Raw genomic sequence first — 19,953 nt, forward strand, 5'->3', positions numbered from 1 at the left:
CCCCTTATTCTTAGACTGCGACCCCCACTTCTGCACTCTCTCAACTTCCGTGACATTATTCCTGCATCTAGCCTATCCAGTTCCATCGAGATTTTACATGTTTCTATGAGATCCCCTCTCATTCTTCTAAATTCCAGTGAGTGCAAGCCCAGTCGATCCATGTCTCTTCATGTCAGTCCTGCCATTCCAGAAGTCAGTCTGGTGAACCTTCACTTGTCTCCCTCAATAGCAAGAATGTCCGTCCTCAGACTGAGACCAAAATTACACAATACTCAAGTGTGATCTCACCAAGGCCCTGTATAACTGCAGCAAGACGTCTTTACTCCTGTACTCAAATCCTCTTACTATGAAGGCCAGCATGCCATTAGCTTTCCTCACCATCTGCTGAACCTGCTTGCCAACCTTCAGTGACTATTCCACCATGACACCCAGTGACATCGCACTTCCTCTTTTCCTAAACTGCCACCATTCAAATAATCTTCCTTCCTGTTTTGCCAAAGCGGATAACCTCATATTTATCCACATTATATTGTATTTGCCAAGTATATAACCCCTCAGCAAGCCTCTCCAAGGGTTACCCTGCAGCCTCTTAGCATCCTCCTCACAGCACAGACTGCCACTCAGCTTAGTGTCATCTACAAATTTGGAAATGTCACCACTTCAAGAGTTCCACCTCCATAGAATCAGCTGTCTAAGCTCCCGCCTCTACTCATCTGCTGTAACCCACATCCATGCCTTCGTAACCTCTAGACTTGACTATACCAGTGTTGTTCTGCCCAGCTTTACATTCTCCATAAACTTGAGGGCTTACCCAAAACTCTGCTGCCCATAGACAATTTCAGAGGCATAAATATCAATTAGCATCCTCAAGAAGTTGTATTTTTTTTTAATTTTCAAGACAAGCACCAAGACCTGTTCCTCCATCCCTATGCTCATTGACTTACAATCTGGAAATGCCTCAATTTTAAAATTTTCATCCTTGCTTTCAAACCCCTCCATGGCTCATGCTTCCCCACCTCCTTCCAAGAACTCTGTGCTCCACATCACTCCTCTTGTACATCTCCACTTCTTCCATCATTGGCAACAGCAACTTCAAAAAAATCTGGCCCAAAGTTCTGCAATTACCCACCTAAGCAACTCCACATGTCGTGCTCTCTCCTGCACAAATATGCTCTTCAAATCTACCTCTTTGACTAGGCTTTTGGTCACTTGTCCTACTATCACATGACTGGCTCTGTGTTAAATTTTGAGTGATAACGCTTGCAAAGCTCCTTGTTTTTACCACATTAACACAGGTACTAAGTAAATGCAAGTTGTTTTTGATAGATGATGCCAATGGGTTCACAAACATATTAAAATATGAATAAGCAGCCTTAAGGAATTAGGGATTTTTTCCTTCAATTCATAAGACAAACTACTTAAAAATTACCTGATGCCATGCATAGTACATACCATCAGAATCTTCAAACTGTGAGTAGTCAATGACCTTCCTATTCCTGAGAAAAATAAAAAATAGTTAATTTTGCTTTATAATGTTTCAGTACATCAAAAAATGTTATACCAATACAAGTTGTAGTAGTTACTGCAGTCCCAAATGAATAAATTTGAGAAATTTTAACATTAGAGTTATAATTTTGAAATACTCATTGCCCAAACTGTCAATACTTCGATAAGGACCTATAACCATTGATTTTTTGCAAAGATCTAGTACCCTTATACCTCCTCGTTCTTTGTTACACATTTGCACAGGAACACACTGCATCCTGTTTGGGAAGGAAGTGGAATTAATATTGGTTAGAATAAGAGTAAACCGCTATGACAAAAGCAAATTACTGTGGATGCTGGAATCTGTAATAAAAACAGAAACTGCTGGAAAATCTCAGCAGGTCTGACAGCGTCTGTGGATAGAACAAAGCTAACATTTCGAGTCTGGATAATCCTTTGTCAGAGGTCATCGGAGTCAGTTTAAATTTAAAATCCTTTACTCAGCCTAACTATTCACATGCTTATAAAAAGCTCCAGCCATTTGGGATGTCCAAAAATTAGACCTTAACAGTAAAATATTGTGGATGCTGGAAACCTTTAAGATTTGAAAATGCCAATTATCAACCAGAAACATAATTTTGTTTTCATCTTCAAAGATGCTGGAAAATGAGCATAGGGATGCAAATACCTGAGTATTTACAGCATTTTCTGTTTTTAAAAAATTTTCTGAAAAGGTTACCCTGATAAAAATTTTAATTACACTGCTAGATTTCCGATTATATTGATAACTCATTTTGAGGGATAAATAATTATTTTCTATTTACATTCTAAATCATCTTGAAACTGAATGCATCTGGACTTATTGTTGTACAACCTATCCTTTCAACAAAAACACACCCTGTACTCATTTCCACTCAGCCATAGAAGTCCAAGCTTAAACATACAGACTACAGGTACAAACTTAATTTACTTCAATTAAAACAAAAGTCTGCCATGATAGCTCCTTGGGTACTTTAGATGCACTAGGAAGATAGATCACTTGATTTAAAAGACTTAAGTCTCCTATTACTTCACAAGGAATTCAGGACAACAGTATCTGGAATGCAGTCACAGCAAGAGCCCATTTGTTCCTCCAACTTCCCAGAAACCACATGTCTTTTGCAGGACACAATTCAAAATGGAGACCCAGATGCTGACTTTGCTTAATAAATCTTACATGGAATACAACAAGAGCCAATTTTTAATAAAAAATTAAAATCCCACAAACGTACTGAACAGCATACCAGTACCCATATGTAAATACATCTTGCACGCAGCCAGGCCTTTAGACAAACTGGAATATATAAATAAAAACGTGGTAATCCATAAAATTAATCTAAACGCTTAAATTTCAATGATAGGGTGAATAATTTGAATTGGATTCCATTAGATTTAGTTGTTCTGGGTCAAAGCAGAGAGCAAAAACGGTTGCATAATACAACAATAAAGAATTTTGGGAGGGGGGAGAGAAGATATGATTTTAATTAAAACAGATGAAAATGAAGGCTGGTTTTAAAAAAACTGTTGAGCAAAGGGGAAGAGGGAGGAAAACACATTTTATGGGGATTATCATCAAAACTCGAAATTTAAGAGGGGAGAGGAAGGAGATTTGGGGGAGGAGGGGGAGAGATATAATGATTTTAAATAATCCAGAGATGAAAATGAAGACTGGTTTAAAATAAAAATGCTGAGCAAAGGGGGGGAAAACACATTTGATGGGGATTATTACCAACACCCAAAATTTAAGAGGAAAGGAAGGAAATTGGGGTTGGGAGGGGGAAGGGAGAGAATTACCCTTTAAAACGACAGGACCACCACCACCACCACCCCCGCTTCCCCTGAAATAAATAACTTGGGTGAAAAATATATATTTAAAAATAAGTAAATTTGTACTGCAATTCTTCCCCCCGCCCTCCCAAATCATTACAAATGCTCCACATACGAACCTGACAGGTCTCGACATCTCTTCGGCGGGAACGGGAGGGCTTTCGAAGAATAAAACCGAAGATTATATTTTTTTCCTTCCCCCACCCGCCCACCCCCCCGTTGTTCCTTTTCTTTTTTGCCGGGGGAAAACAAAAGATGAAAATAATTTTAAGGAAAAAAAAATCACCAAGGGGAAGGAAAAAATCTGCAGGCCTCAGGCTTCGACGCACGGTCGGACAACCGAATACAACAACAACCACCCCCCTCTCTCTTTTAAATTTGCTTTTTTTAAAACAAAATAACAACAAAAAGCGAAGGTAAATTTGTGAGGCCGCCCTTCCGAAGCTGCTGTTTTTTTTGTTCTCTCTATTTTGTTAAAGCGGGGTGTGTGTGTGTGTGTTGAAGGCTGAGGGGGTTGAATTGTGACTGAAATTTTCTTTCCCCCTCCCCCCCTAGTCAATGGACAAACTCGGGGGAGATTAAAAAAAAGCCAAATACTTCCAGGGCAACCTAACTCGCTGGGGGCCCGGCGACGGTCCCGCCCCTTCCCCGCCCGCCCATTGGCGCATTTGAAAAACAACCGCCCCGCCCGTTGGCCGCGCCGCCTGTCCGTCAACCCAAAGGGGCGGGGCCAAGGTGACCAGCAGGTTGGGTTGCCCCCCCCTCTCTCCTGCTTCCCCGCGCGCGGGGGCTACGGAATCCAGCAAGTCACCCCCTGTGTTTCGCCTCGGCACATTCGCCACGCGTCACGAATGTTCCGATCTAGGCGGGGCGCAAATCCCCTCATTTTCCTCAGCTTTTCCTTCTCACGTCCCTCCCTGATTTTGTTTTAAATTTTTAAAAAAATCAAACGATCGGTTTATCCGAAATGAAAGGTCTGCGGTTTCCCCTTCGGCAGATTCGCCGTGTTTCACAATTAAAACCTGGCGGGCGGGCGATGTGTAATTTATCCCCGCACACTCACTACTGCGGATCTTAACTCTAATGCCTCGCCATTCTTTTCTTCATGGCAACACCCCTCCACACACACGCGCACATCGGGCTTCTCAAAATTTGGCGGTAAAACCCTCCCACCATTATCTGAATGGTACAAATGTAGGTTTGCTTCCAAGACTGCAGCTACCAATATTGCAGCCCACAGACCCCAACATAGAATCAGAAACCCTACAGTGCAGAAAGAGGCCATTTAGCCCATTGAGTCTGCACCGACCACAATCCCACTCAGGCCCTATTCCCATATCCCTGCATATTTACCTGCTAATCCCTCTAACCTACACATCTACACATAAGGGGCAATTTTTAGCATAGCCAATCAACCTAACCTGCACATCTGTGGACTGTGGGAGGAAACTGGAGCATCCAGAGGAAATCCAAGTAGATACGAGGAGAATGCGCAAACTCCACACAAACAGGCAACACTGCAGCCACGCACCCCAACACTGCAACAACCAAGCCCAATAATGTAGGTCAAACCCCAACGCTGCAGTTATCAATCCCAAAACTGCAACCATAAATCCCAGTAAAGCAGCCAAACAGCCTAAACCATGCAATTTTACTCCACATATATCCAATCCCTTTAAAAGTGTTGCATTGTTCAATTTAAGATAATATAATTGTGCAGAACTTGGTTGGCTGTGGTTGCCAATCTGGTCCAACCACTGCAGTTGGTCTTACCTCTCTCCCCAACCGCTCCTCCCCCCCACCCACAGCCCTCACTGGGGGTAATAGAGTCAGTCGTTGCTCAGTTGGTATCACACTCACCTCTCGAGTCAAGTGATTGTGGATTCAAGTCTCTGTCACAAAGACCTGGGCACAGAAGTTAAGCTGGCACTCCAGTGCAGTATTGAGGCCAAAACGTTTGTTAGAAGTGCCATTTTCTGTTTATCTTAAACCAAGGCCCTGTGTGACCCCTCCCCGCCCCACCACGCATCTCACACAATATTCATCACTCAGTCAACATTAAAACATTGTCATCATCACATTGCTGTTTACGGGAACCTGCTCAATGCAAATTGACTGCTATGTTTCCTAAATTACAATAGTGACTATACTTCCAAAGTACATTGTTAGCTTATAAACCAGCTTGGGTCACCCTGGATGCTATAGAAATATAAGTCCTTATATTGGTCACTGGGTAATGGGAGTTTTGTTAATAACTCTTCAATCGATGTTCCTTACTAAATCAGGGTATTTTCTTTTGGCAAGTCAAGAATAGGAGCAGTGCAAAGGATATAACTAGTAGTTTTAATTCTGTTTGTTTAACCCCCTTTTTAAAAAAATTATCCATTTGATGAAATTTCTGAAAACCACTCCAATACTGAACTCATTAAAGTTTTTAAAGTTTATTTAGTAGTCATAAGTAAGACTTACATTAACACTGCAATGAAGTTACTGTGAAATTCCTCTAGTCGCCACATTCCAGCACCTGTTCAGGCCAATGCACCTAACCAGCACGTCAGACTGTGGGACGAAACCGGAGCACCCGGAGGAAACCCACACAGACACAGAAAAAAATGTGCAAACTCCACACAGACAGTGACCCAAGTCGGGAATCGAACCCAAGTCCCTGGCGCTGTGAGGCAGCAGTGCCAACCACTGTGCCACTGTCATTATTCTTGGTTTCACAGAAAGCTCGGGTATCCTAAAAAAAGAGTAAATATCATAGAATCCCTACAGTGCAGAAGGAAGCTATTTGGCCATTGAGCCTGCACCAACAACAATCCTACCCAGGCCCTATCTCTAACACCATGTACTTAATCTGCTACTTCCCCTGAGACTAAGGGGCAATTTAGCATGGCTAATTAACATAACCTACGCATCTTTGGACTGAGAGAGAACTGGCACACCCGGAGGAAACCCACACAGACAGGGGGTACATGCAAACTCCACACAGACAGTCACCTGTCGCTGGAATAGAAGCCTGGTCCCTGGTGCTGTGAGGCAGCAGTGCTAACCAATGTGCCACACATGACTCAAGGGTTATAAAATATATAAAGGGTTTCTGCAAATTTCAGAGTGATATGTTAAAACTTTAATGAACTGTTAAGCATTTGGATACGCTTTGGCTTTCAGATTTGATCGTCTAAATGAGAAAAATCACAGATCAGGATTTTTCCTCATAAGCATTAACATCTCGTGTGGATATATCAATACAGGTTTGGGGCAGCACAATGGTTAGCCCTGCTATCTAATAGCGCCAGGGACCCAGGTTCAATTCCCGGCTTCAGTTACTGCCTGCGCGGAGTTTGCACATTGTCCCTGCGTCTGCGTGAGTTTCCTCCAGATGCTCCGATTTCCTCCCACAGTCCGAAAGACGCGCTGATCAGGTACATTGGCCATGCTAAATTCTCCCTCAGTGTACCTGAACTGGTGTCGAAGAGTGGCAACTGGCGGATTTTCACTTCATTGCAGTGTTAATGTAAGCCTATACGTGACACTAATAAATAAGACTTCAAACTTAAACTTAGATGATGTAGCAACGAACAAGACAGACGCAACATAATTCCCAGTCTGTCACACAACATTAATCATTCCTCATGCACTAATTTAAATGTAAGTTGCAAAATATTAAACCTCAGGTTGACAATAGATCAAAGGTTTTTAGATCATCCACAATTTAAGATTAAGAAAAACAAATCCACTGTAATAAAAGCAAGACATTTTCAGCTCAGATGTCGGTTCACAAATGCATACATATACACTAATCCGGTCTAGTTATAGTGAAATTGGTGTCGGTCCAAAACCTGACAAATCTGCGATATAAAACGTGTATTGAAAAGAATCAAAATTTGCATTCTCTCTTAAAACTAAACATTTTCCATTAAAGCATAGCAAATACACACATTACTAAAAAAAAAGTGATGTGCAAAATAAACAGAAAATGCTGGAGAAACTCAGCAGGTCTGACAGCATTGTGGGGATAGAATAAAAAGAAGTCTCGCAACACTAGGTTAAAATCCAACAGGTTTATTTGGCAGCACAAGCTTTCAGAGTCTCGCTTCTTCATCAGGTGAGTCATTCACCTGATGAAGTAGCGATACTCTGAAAGCTTGTGCTACCAAATAAACCTGTGGGATTTTAACCTGGTGTCGTGAGACTTCTTACTGTACCCACCCCCAAGTCCAACGCCAGCACCTCCACATCAGGGATAGAATAGATGGCAATGTTTTGAGTCTGGACGAACCTTTGTCAGAGCAACATACCTGGAATTTACATGAATCTATTGCTTCATAATTAAAGTTCACTAATACCTAAGCCTGACTGGGAGAGGAAAGATGGCAAAATTTAATCTCTGCTTCCTTTGAGTAAAATTATAAACTGGCCAGTATACCAAAAAGCAAATTAAATAACTACAAACATGTACATTGGTTACTCCATTCATTGTACTTTTGAGACATTTGCAACTGGGGCTAGGTTTTACCATCTATCTTTACAGCAATAGCAGCCTTAACACATCTCCTAATTCGAGATGTTAAAGAGCTGGATGGAAGTTTACAGTTCATAGCTAGCTGAGGAAGATGGGAAAAACTGACCAACGTAAATGATGGAATTTGGAAATGTAAAAGCCTCGGTGATAATTTTAAAATTATTTACAAGTGAGACAGTCTTTTCTTTCTTTCCTTTAAAAAAATATTGATTTTTATTTTCCATTTACACCTCCCTAATTGCAGGATACTAATTGTGGCCTAGAGTGAAGTGATGCACACCCGGGATTGAGTTGACTGGTTGGCCCACTCCCATATGTAGCTTCAAAAGGGGTGACACAGTGATTACCATTGCTGCCTCAGTGCCAAGGACCCGGATTCAATTCCCGGCTTGGATCGCTCTGTGTGGTGTTTGCACATTCTCCCCATGTCTGTGTGGTTTCCTCTGGGTGCTCTGGTTTCCTCTCACAGTCCAAAGATGCAAGGGTTAGGTTGATTGGCCATGCTAAATTGAAATTAGTGTCAGGGGATTAGCGGGGTAAGTACGTGAGGTTACAGGAATAGGGCCTGTGGGGGATTGTGGTCAGTAACACTCAATGGGCCGAATGGCCTCCTTTTGTATTGTAGGGATTCTACGATAGTACAAAAGTGACAGCATGGTGGCACAGTGGTTAGCAGTGCTATCCAGTCTTTTGTGCTGAGACTCGATTCCCGGCTTGAATCACTGTCTGTGCGGAGACTGCACATTCTCCCCGTATTTGCATGGATTTTCCTCCAGGTGCTCCAGTTTCCTCCCACTGTCTGAAAGACATATTGGTGAGGAGATTGGGGGCACAGATTTGTCGGTAGGACTGCTGAGGAACAGTGGAGGATCTTTAAGGAGATCTTTCTTGGTGCTCAGCAGAAATTTATTCCGATGGTAAAGAAGGATCGCAGGAGAAGGGATAATCAGCCATGGTTAACGAAGGAAATAAAGGAGAGTATTAAATTAAAAGCTGATGCGTTTAGAGTGGCTAAAAGTAGAGGGCAAGTAGAGGATTGGGAGAGGTTTAAAAATCAACAAAGAATGACGAAGAAATTGATAAAGAAAGGAAGGATAGACTATGAAGCTAAACTAGCGCTAAATATAAAAAAGGATAGTAAGAGTTTTTATAAATGTATAAAGAGGAGGAGGCTGGCTAGGGTGAATGTTGGACCCTTAGAGGATGAGGGGGGGATTTAGTGGTGGGGGATGAGGAAATGGCTGAGGCCTTAAATAAGTTTTTTGCTTCGGTCTTCACGGAGGAGGACGTGAATAGTTTGCCGGGTATTAAAGATAGAAGGATGGTAGGAGTTGAGGGCCTGAATGCGATCACTGTCACTAGAGAGGTAGTGCTCGATAGACTAGCGGGACTGATGGTGGACAAGTCCCCAGGACCGGGTGGAATGCATCCCAGGGTTCTGAAGGAAATGGCAGAGGTGATAGTGGATGCTTTAGTGATTATTTTCCAAACCTCGCTGGATTCCGGGGAAGTGCCGGAAGATTGGAAAACGACTAATGTTACGCCGCTGTTTAAAAAGGGTAGCAGGCAAAAGGCAGGGAAATCTAGGCCGGATAGTTTAACGTCTGTTGTAGGAAAAATGCTTGAATCCGTCATCAAAGAAGAAATAGCGAGGCACCTTGAGAAGAATTGTTTGATAGAGCAGACGCAGCACGGATTCATTAAGGGGAAGTCGTGTCTGACAAATTTATTGAAATTCTACGAGGATGTGTCTATTGTGGTGGACAGAGGAGAACCGGTGGATGTGGTGTTTCTCGATTTTCAGAAGGTGTTTGATAAGGTGCCGCACAAAAGGTTGTTACAGAAGGTTAGGGGGCATGGAGTTGGGGGTAAGGCATTAGCGTGGATAGAGGGTTGGCTGTCAAATAGGAGGCAGAGAGTAGGTGTCAATGGGTGCTATTCGGATTGGTGGTTGGTGACTAGTGGAGTGCCCCAGGGATCGGTGCTGGGGCCTCAGCTATTTACCATTTATATAGATGATCTGGAGGAGGGAGCTGAGTGTAGGGTGTCAATATTTGCTGATGACACAAAGACAAGTGGAAAAGCAAATTGTGCGGAGGGTGTAGAAAGTCTGCAGAGGGATCTAGATAGGCTCAGCAAGTGGGCGAGGACCTGGCAGATGGAATACAATGTTGGCAAGTGTGAGGTTTTCCACTTTGACAGGGATAATAGTAGGAGGGACTACTATTTAAAGGGCGAAAAGCTGCAGCATGCTACGCTGCAGAGGGACCTGGGGGTCCTTGTGCATGAGTCGCAAAAACCCAGCCTACAGGTGCAGCAGGTAGTCAGGAAGGCAAATGGGATGCTGGCCTTCATAGCGAGGGGGATTGAATATAAAAGTAGGGAGGTCTTGCTGCAACTGTACAGGGCACTGGTGAGGCCGCAGCTGGAGTACTGTGTGCAGTTTTGGTCGCCGCACTTGCGCAAGGATATTTTGGCCTTGGAGGGAGTGCAGAGGAGGTTCACTCGGCTGATACCGGAGTTGAGGGGGTTGAACTATGAAGAGAGGCTGATGAACTATGAAGAGAGGCTGAATAGACTGGGTTTGTACTCTTTGGAGTTTAGAAGGATGAGGGGGGATCTTATTGAGACGTACAAGATGATGAAGGGGATGGATAGGGTAGAGGTTGAGAGGTTCTTCCTGCTCAGAAAGGACAGCAGGACTAGAGGGCACAGCCTCAAGATAAGGGGGGAGGGGGGGCAGTTTAGAACGGAGTTGAGGAGGAACTTCTTCACTCAAAGGGTGGTGAATCTCTGGAATTCTCTGCCTGTTGAAGTGGTGGAGGCTACCTCGCTAAATATATTTAAGGCGCGGGTAGATAGGTTTTTGGTAGGCAAGGGGATTAAGGGTTATGGGGAGAAAGCGGGAAAGTGGAACTGAGCCACTTCAGATCAGCCATGATCTTATTGAATGGCGGGGCAGGCTCGAGGGGCTAGATGGCCTATTCCTGCTCCTGTTTCTTATGTTCTTATGCTAAATTCTCCCTCAGTGTATCCAAACTGGTGCCGGAATGTGACGACTAGAGGATTTTCACAGTAACTTCATTGTAGTGTAACTATAAGCCTGCTTGTGACTCTAATAAATAAACTTTAGAAATGCCCCGATAAATGACACAAGTGAGTTACTCAAAAAAAGCAGCGAATCCTCTCTATGTGGAGAACTACCCTGTCTATAATAGTAATGTGACTGAACAGAGTGAAGGGTCATATCTAGACTTTATGAACAGCTGTGTCTGCCATTTCCTCCCATCCCACTTTTAAGGGAATGCCTGAAACTAATCATTGCTTGTCATGTGGGGTTGTTAAGATCAGGATAAGACAGCAGCAAATTTACCCCACGTGATAACACTGGCAGTGTTCTGCTTCACTTTTAAATTGTTTTCCGATATTTCCTTCATTAATTGCTGTTAATGGATCAAATTATAAGCAGCCAACCACAAAAATCCCTCATTAAAACTGATCGCAAGTCAGGCTGTTGTCCTGACACAAAAGGAAAATGCTGGAAAGTGTCAGCAAGTCAGGCAGCATCTATGGAGAGAAACAGTGCTTGTTTTGATGAAAGGTCACTGACTTGAAATGTTAATTCTGTCTGTCTCCACAGATGTTGTCTGACCCGAGTCTTTTTGGTTTACTTTCTGATGCACGGTGGCACAGTGGCTAGCACCGCTGTTTCACAGCGCCAGGGACCCGGATTTGATTCCGGCCTTGGGTCAGGTCACTGTCTGTGTGGACTTTGCACATTTTTCCCCGTGTCTGTGTGGGTTTCCTCCCACAGTCCAAAGATGTTTGGGTTAGGCTGATTGGCCATGCTAAATTGATCCTAGTGTCAAGGGGATTAGCAGGGTAAATACATGGGATTATTAGAATAGGGCCTGGGTGGGATTGTGGTTGGTCCAGACTCGACAGGCCGAATGGCCTCATTCTGCACTGTAGGAATTCTATGAAATTCACAACTGCAACAACTGGTATTTATATTTTGTCACAAAGGTGTGCTTTATACCCAATAATGACTTAAACCCTCTGGCTGGAAATTCAAAAGGGGATTTTCACAGTAACTTCATTGCAGTGTTAATGTAAGCCTATTGTGATACTAATAACTAAACTGTTAAAAAGATTGAAATCATTCCTAAAATACCTGTTTTTAAAAAGACTAAAGTGATTCAAATTCAGCCCCCAAGGCGGCTGATTCCTAATGTTCCACATTCCATTTCACTGGTGTGGAGTCAGTCTGTCTGCAAAACCCATTCACAGTTAATGACGTCAGGAGAGTGTGAAGAACTCACATCACCTGCTTTATTAGCAAGGCATCTGAGGCAATCAACCGAGGTGTTCAACTTTTGGAGATGGATCATTAAGAAAGATGGGATTCTGGCGAAAATAGCTTACAGCCGAGAACTAATCAAGTCACCTTTGGAACGTAAGAGAACGTCTTTGTTTAAATCCCTCTGGTAGTTGGAGAAGGAAGGTCACATGACAGGTCAAATCAGCAGAATGGTGGATGGGTGGCACACATAGCAGTTAGCACTGCTGCGTCATAGAGGGTTATAGGTAAGCCTGGTAGGTAGGGACATATTTGGCACAACTTGCGGGCCAAAGGGCCTGTTTGTGCTGTAGTTTTTCTATGTTCTATGTCATAGTACCAGGGACCTAGGTTCAATTCCTGCCTTGGGGGACTGTATAGTGTTTGCACATTGTCTCTAAGTCTGCATGTGTTTCCTCTGGGTGCTCCCGTTTCCTCCCGCAATCCAAAGATGTGGGGTTTATGTAGCTTCATAAAAGCCTGACAGTGCAAAAGGAGGTCATTTGGCCCATCAGGCCTGCACCAGCAACAATCCCAGCCAGGACCTATCCCCGTAACCCCAATGTGATTACCTTGGTAATCCCCCCGACTCTAAGGGGCCATTTTGCATGACCAATCCACCTAATCGGCACACCTTTGGACTGTGGGACGAAACTGGAGCACCCAGGCAGACACCGGGAGAAAAGTGAAAACTCCACACAGTCACCAGAGGCCGGAATTGAACTCAGGTCTCTGGCACCGTGAGACAGCAGTACTATCCACTGTGCTACAGATTGGCCATAGTAAATTGCCATGGCAAATTGCCCCGTAGTGTCCAAAGATGTGTAGATTAAGTACATTAGTTATGGTAAATGCGCGGGGTTATGTGGATAGGCCTGAGAAAGATGCTCTTTCAGAGAATTGGTGCAGAAACATTGGGTCAAATGGCCTCCTTCTGCACTGTAGGGATTCTATGGTTCTATGGACAAACTCAAGTGAGGTCCTTCTGGCCTCCTTTCTTCTCCAAACCACCTGGTCAACTCCGTTTGATGATTATGATCATCCAGGGATGCCCTATGCAGAAAAGGACTTCTTAAAAGAATCCAGCCCAACACTACCACCAGAAGAACAGCCAACTCAATTATCTACATCTGTAAATGAGAGGCAAATTCAGACCATAGAATTCAGCCTGAAGCCAACCATGTTGACAAATCACAGAATTTTTGGAAAATGGACTATAATTTGGGCACTTATCCTTCCCCACTCCGTAATCTGTATCTGTGATCTGTAAATCTCACGTGTGTATACACATGCTTCACTGAGTGTAATCTGATAAAAATTGACACTAAGCCAAAGTAGGGTGGTAACCAAAAGCTTCGTAAAAGAGGTAGATTTTAAGGAGGACAGACAGATTGGGGGTTAGGGAGAAAATTCCCAAGCTTCAAGCCTAGACACTAAAGGTATAGCACCCAACTGGTTGTGTGAAGAGTAACGTGGGGTTGGACTGCATGGTAATAGTTAGAAGGGATGCCAAAGTTCTGAGACGGATGTAGGACTACGGAAGGTTACAGAGGTGGGGGAGTGGGAGGTCGTGAGAGGGATTTGAACAAGAGGTTAACTTCAAAACGGAGGCATTCAGGAACTGAGTGAGAGTCAATATAGTTCTGAGAGCTCAATGTAATTGGACAGTGCAAGTCAGGATTTGGGCAAGCTTTGGAGAAGACTTAAGTTCTTGAAGGGAGCAAGATGAGATATTGGCCAAGAGGGTACTGCAATAGTTAAACCTCAGTGACAAAAGCATGGATCAAGATTTCAACATAAAGGGCTCAGGCAAACGTGGAGAAATGCAACGTTACGGAGGTGCAGGCAACAGGCTACATGTAACATTGCTGTTGATATAAGTCCTATGAATGCATCTGGGCTTCACCATAAAGCCCAATATCAGAAAATATTTTGACCTGTTTAGAAATATCAATGTTTCTAAAACTAAATGATTCCACAAAGTAATTGCACATATCCTTAACTGGACACTTGAATTTCCATTGCTTAATATTTTTCAGAATATCATTTATCTTTGATAATTCTTACACATTAAAAATCTGGTTTTAATGTTCTTACCAATTATTGCCTTCTATTGAAGATCAGGATAGTACACTCACCCAATTTCCATTGTTGCTGTACAGAACTTCAAGCACATAAAGTAGTTTGGATTCTGCAGAAGTATTAATCATGTTGTCAGAAGAGTCACAACAATTCTGTATCTGAGACAGAGTCCTTCTCTTTGTGAAAAAAACAAAATCTTAAAAAGTTAATGTAGTCACACATGAGGAATTAGCAGATACAATAGTGACTTTTAAGGGGCATCTTGACAAATACATGAACAGAATGGGAATAAAGGGGATACGATCCCCAGAAGGGTAGGGGGTTTTAATCCAGTCAGGCAGCGTAGTCGGTACAGGTTTGAAGGGCCTGTTCCTGTACTGTAATTTTCTTTGTTCTTCTCCTTTGAATTGTGTTGCAAGGTAGGGGAAGTCCACTTCTTCTCATGCATTTCCTTGTTTCCTGATTTTATGGTAGTGCCAGATGTATGGAGCTTTGATAGGTAGTTGTCAAGGGAAGTGTCAAGGGAATTATCTATTCCTTTATTAAATCTTTCCTAATCTTAATTGTTTTCTACGAATCTTTCCAAACTCAAGCCACCCAAATATATATTTTTCCAACTTTCTGCTTACATTTGGCACAAACTGCCCCCTACGTTGATTATACAGGCATCATTTCCTAAACAAGTTTAGGAAAAGTTGTTACAGCACAAACGCACAGTGTTTAGCACTGCTGCCTCACAGCGCCAGGGACTTGGGTTCAATTTCAGCCTCGGGTGACTGTTCTCCGTGTGCCTATGTGGGTTTCCTCTGGGTGGTGTGGTTTCCTCCCACAGTCCAATGACGTGCAGGTCAGGTGGATTGGCCATGCTAAATTGCCCATTTGTGTCCACAGACATGTAGCTTAGGGCAGTTAGTTTGGTAAATATGTGGGGTTACGTAGATAGGGCCTGGGTAAGGTACTATTATTAGAGAGTCAATGCAGACTCAATGGGCCAAATGGCCTCCTTCTGCAATGTAGGGATTCTATAATTCTTTAAACAGGATGGCATGGTTTTAGGGCAGCATGGTGGCGCAGTGGTTAGCACTGTTGCTTCACAGTGCCAGGGACCTAGGTTCAATTCTACCCCCAGGTCACTGTCTGTGTAGAGTTTGTACTTTCTCCTCGCCGGTTTCCTCCGGGTGCTCCGGTTTCTTCCCACAGAGTGGATTAGGCTGATTAGGCTCAATTTAGTATGGCCAACGTCAGGGGGATTAGCAGGGTAAATGAGGGTTACGGGAACAGGGTCTGGGTGGGATTGTAGTCGATACAGACTCGATGGGCCAAATGGCATCCTTCTGTACTACAGGGATTCTATGAGGACTTCAATCACAAACTGAATAGCATGTTCAGGATTAATGTTATAGCTCCTTTTTACAACAATTATAAAAATGTGTAGGTTGGGTGGGTTAACCACAGTAAGTGCATAGGATTACAGGATGGGAGGGAGCACCTGGATGGAATGCTCTTATGGAGTGTCGGTGCAAACTCGATGGGCTGGATAGCCTCTTTCTGCAGTGTAGGAATTCTAAGGTTCTATCAATTGACACTGATGTTGTAATCACAGTTAAGTCTAATGTTTGTAGTTGATACCAAATGGATTGGATATGGTCTCTAGTATAAGAACATTGCAAAAACCTCCCAGCAGTTTTATATGGATATATTTACAGAGCAAATGATCTGCATGGAACATGAATCAATCATTGAAATCTGCTCTATATCTGCAAATAGGGTATGTATGAGCTCAGAGTATTTCAACTGCGCAACTCAGTTTTGAGATGCAGGATCTGTAGCAGTGTCAGCAAAAAAAATAAAAAAAGAGCATTAAGTGAATGGTAATTAGGTGCTACTATAAAATATTAATCCCAAATGCCCACTAAATGACAATAGAATAGAAATGTATTTTATCCCATGTTGGGTAATTTACCCTGGAGAAAAGTGGAGAGGAATTGAAAATAAAGAGCACTTCATTGCAAATTTCAAATAGCATTTGAAATCTGGATCAATGGCCATGCAGAACGGGCATGGTGAACAAAATAGCTTGCTCACTTTAAAACAATTTCACCCAGTGTGGTTGTTTAATCTAGCTCATCACAGTAACATAGAATCATTGAATCCTACAGTTCTTACTGGTTGTATCACAGCTTGGTATGGCTCTTGCTCTGCCCAAGACGGCAAGGAATTACAAAAGGTTGTAAATGTAGCCCAATCCATCATGCAAACCAATCTCCCATCTACTGACCCTGTCTACACTTCCCGCTGCCTCGGCAAAGCAGCCAGCATATTTAAGGACCCCATGCACCCCGGGCATTCTCTCTTCCACCTTCTTCCTTTGGGGAAAAGATACAAAAGTCTGAAGTCACCGACTCAAGAACAACTTCTTCCCTGCTGCTGTCAGACTTTTGAATGGACCTACCTTGCACTAAGTTGATCTTTCTCTACACTCTAGCTACGAAATGTAGAACACTACATTCTGCATCCTCTTGTTTCCTTCTCTACGAACAGTATATTTTGTCCGTATAGCACGCAAGAAACAATACTTTTCACTGTATGTCAATACATGTGACAATTATAAATCAAATCGAAGGAGGGGCCAAATGGCCCATCAAGTCTGCACCGAACACAATCCCAATACCCCCATGCATTTACCCTAGCTAATTCCCCTGATACCAAAGGGGCAATTTGGCATGGCCGATCCACCTAACCCACACACCTTTGGACTGTGGGAGGAAATTGGAGCACCCAAAGGAAACCCACACAGACACGGGGAGAACGTGCAAACTCCACACGGTGACCCAAGCTGGGATTCAGACTCGGGTCCCTGTGAGGCAGCAGTGCTAACCACTGTGCTGCCTAATATATTGCAACTAAAAAACATTGAATGAAAGGAAATCATTGAAGCAAAATAGAAACTGCAGGTAAAGAACACAACTAACAAAAAATCCTAGGAGTGATGTAACAGCAGAACAAATCTGCACTTCAGGAGAAAGGAAACAAAATCAAAATTCAATTAGAAGAACTTACTTCTGCAGCGCAACCACTCGGAACTGAATTGGGAACAAAATTGGTTACAGCAAAATACTTTCAATGATTATTCAAGAATAAACAAACAATTAACCAAGCAGTCTTGCACAGAAACTAGAAGCAGGAGTAGGCCGTTCGGTCGTTTGAACCTGCTCCACCATTATCATGGCTGATCATCAAAATCAATATCCTGATCCACTGCCCCCCCCCCCCGCCCCGCCCCCCAAATATTCCCATGATCCCTTAGCCCCAAGAGCTATATCCAATGTCTTGAAATCAGACATTCTGGCTTCAACTACTTTGTGGTAGTGAATTCCACACATGCTACACTTCCTGGGTGAAGAAATTTCTCCTCACCTCAATCTTAAAAGGTTTACCCCTTATCCTCAAACTATGATCCCTAGTTCTGGACTCCCCACCAACAGGAAATTCTTCCTGGCTCTTCCCTGTCAAACTGTTAGAATTTTATAAGTTTCTACGAGATCCCCTCTCAACTCTTCTAAATTCTAGTGAATATAATCCTAACCGACTTAATCTCTCCTTATACGACAGACCTGCCATCCCAGGAATTAGCTTTGTAAACCTTCACTGCACTCCCTCTATAGCAAGGGCGTCCTTCCTCAGATAAGGATACCAAAACTGCACACAATACTCCCCGTGTGACCTTACCAAGACCTATACAATTGCAGTAAAACATCCCTATTCCTATACTCAAATCCTCTCCTTACGAAGGCCAACATAATATTTGCCTTCTTTACTGCCTGCTGTACCTGTGCACTTACTGTCAGCAACTGATGCATGAGGATTATCTATTTTGATGCTGCTTATGTACATTGGGTCTTTTTCCAAAGTAAGGTTTTAATGTTATATGCATCCAATAATTTGAGAAAATTAGACAGATACTCCCAGTATTTATGTGAATGATAAGAACTTGAACAATCTCCACCTGGGGAGGAGGCAGTGGCATAATGGTATTGTCACTAGCAATCGAGACCCAAAGTGATGCTCTGGGGTCCCAGATTCAAATCCCATCATGGCAGATGGTGAAAGTTGAATTCAATAAAGATCTGGAATGAAAAATGACGACCATGAAACTATTGTCAATGGTTGTAAAAGCCCATGTGGTTCACTATATCCTTCAGGGAAGGAAATCTGCCATCCTTTCACATTTCAGGATACGTGATGTGTTTCGTAGAATCCTACAGTGCAGGCAGCCATTTGGCCTATCGAGTCTGCACTGACCACAATCCCAGCCAGGCCCAATCCCCCATACATTTACCCTAGTTTGTTGACATAGACAATCTACCTAATCAGCACATCTTTGGAGTGTGGGAGGAAACTGGAGCGCCCAGAGAAACCCATGCAGACACAGGAAGAATGTAAAAACTTCACACAGACAGACAGTGACCCAACCCAGGAATCAAACCCAGGTCCCTGGCGCTGTAAGGCAGCAGTGCTAACCACTGTGCCACCCTTTAACGAGGTGTTAGTTGACACAATAGAAGGCCCACAGAACTGATATTTTGTCTATCCAAACTCACGCTATTTAAAAAATAAATCAAATCAATTCTTAGTGCCTAACACTAAGTGCAATTGAAGTTTATGCTGGTTAGACCACAGTCGGTAATTATTTGAGCAGAATCGTTTGAGGCTGAGCTGGTTTCAAGATGTGATGTATGGTGTAAGAACATGGAACCAAGTCAACCTTCTGCAGTAAACTTTCAAATTGCCACCCCAGGACTATTGGTTGAACCAGCTTGAGTCACTATTGTGATAGAGGGGTATACTGCCATGAAGTTAGTACTCTTCCCACTCAGTTTCGGGTCAATGCTTTGAGATGCAAGGCATCTCAAAGCATTGACTGATAAGCAGTGAAGAGCTTGTCAAGTGCTCTGCCGATTAGCTGGTTATACTCCAGCAGGATTCTTGTAACTTTGAGTTAATGGCACATTTTGTTAAGAGTGTGGAATCTTACATCCCAAATTGAGGAGAAAATCTACATTCGTGCATGTCTCAGTAGCATAGTCATACAGCTCAGAAACAGGTCTTTCAGCCCAACTTGTCTATGCTGACCAAGTTTCCTAAACTGAACTAATCCTATATTCCTCTAAACCTTTCCTATCCACGTACTTGTTCAAATGTCTTTTAAATGTTCTAATTGTAGTTGCCTCTACCATTTCCACTGGCAGCTCCTTCCATATACACACACTTGTGAAAAGTTGCCCTTCAGGTCCCTTTATAAATCTTTCCCTCCCCCTCACCTTAAATATATGCCCTCTAGTTTGGGCTCCCCTACCCTGAGGAAGAGACTTTGGCCAGTCACCTTAGCTATGACCCTCACGATTTTATAAACCTCTACAAGGTCAGCCCTCATCTTCCCATGCATGGGGAGAAAACATTCCCAGTCTATCCTTATAATAGAAACCTTCCAGTCCCAGTAACATTCTTGTAAATCTTTTTTCCACCCTTTCCAGTTTGGTACTATCCTTCCTATAGAAGGACAACCAGAATCGTACACTACTCTAAATATGACCTTACCAATGTTTTGTACACTTATAAAAAATATATCCCAACTCCTGAAGACAAGTGTGCCAAA

The 19,953-nt window shown here is 43.0% G+C and overlaps 1 protein-coding gene across 1 annotated transcript in view; it reads right to left on the minus strand.

Annotated features, from left to right (window-relative positions):
* The window catches only part of nucks1a (nuclear casein kinase and cyclin-dependent kinase substrate 1a), a 36,766-nt gene extending 33,196 nt beyond the window's left edge, over positions 1–3,570 (minus strand). Inside the window, exons 1-2 of the mRNA XM_080209880.1 lie at positions 3,471–3,570; positions 1,453–1,496 (exon numbers count right to left, since the gene is read on the minus strand). Coding sequence (XP_080066006.1) covers positions 1,453–1,496; positions 3,471–3,487 — 61 coding nt within the window. The 5' untranslated portion in view covers positions 3,488–3,570. The remainder of the gene's footprint in view (positions 1–1,452; positions 1,497–3,470) is intronic.
* Positions 3,571–19,953: the final 16,383 nt, after the last annotated feature.

The sequence above is a fragment of the Carcharhinus amblyrhynchos genome, chromosome 22 (assembly GCF_965287045.1).
Source record: "Carcharhinus amblyrhynchos chromosome 22, sCarAmb.v2.hapA, whole genome shotgun sequence".
Classification (NCBI taxonomy): Eukaryota; Metazoa; Chordata; class Chondrichthyes; order Carcharhiniformes; family Carcharhinidae; genus Carcharhinus; species Carcharhinus amblyrhynchos.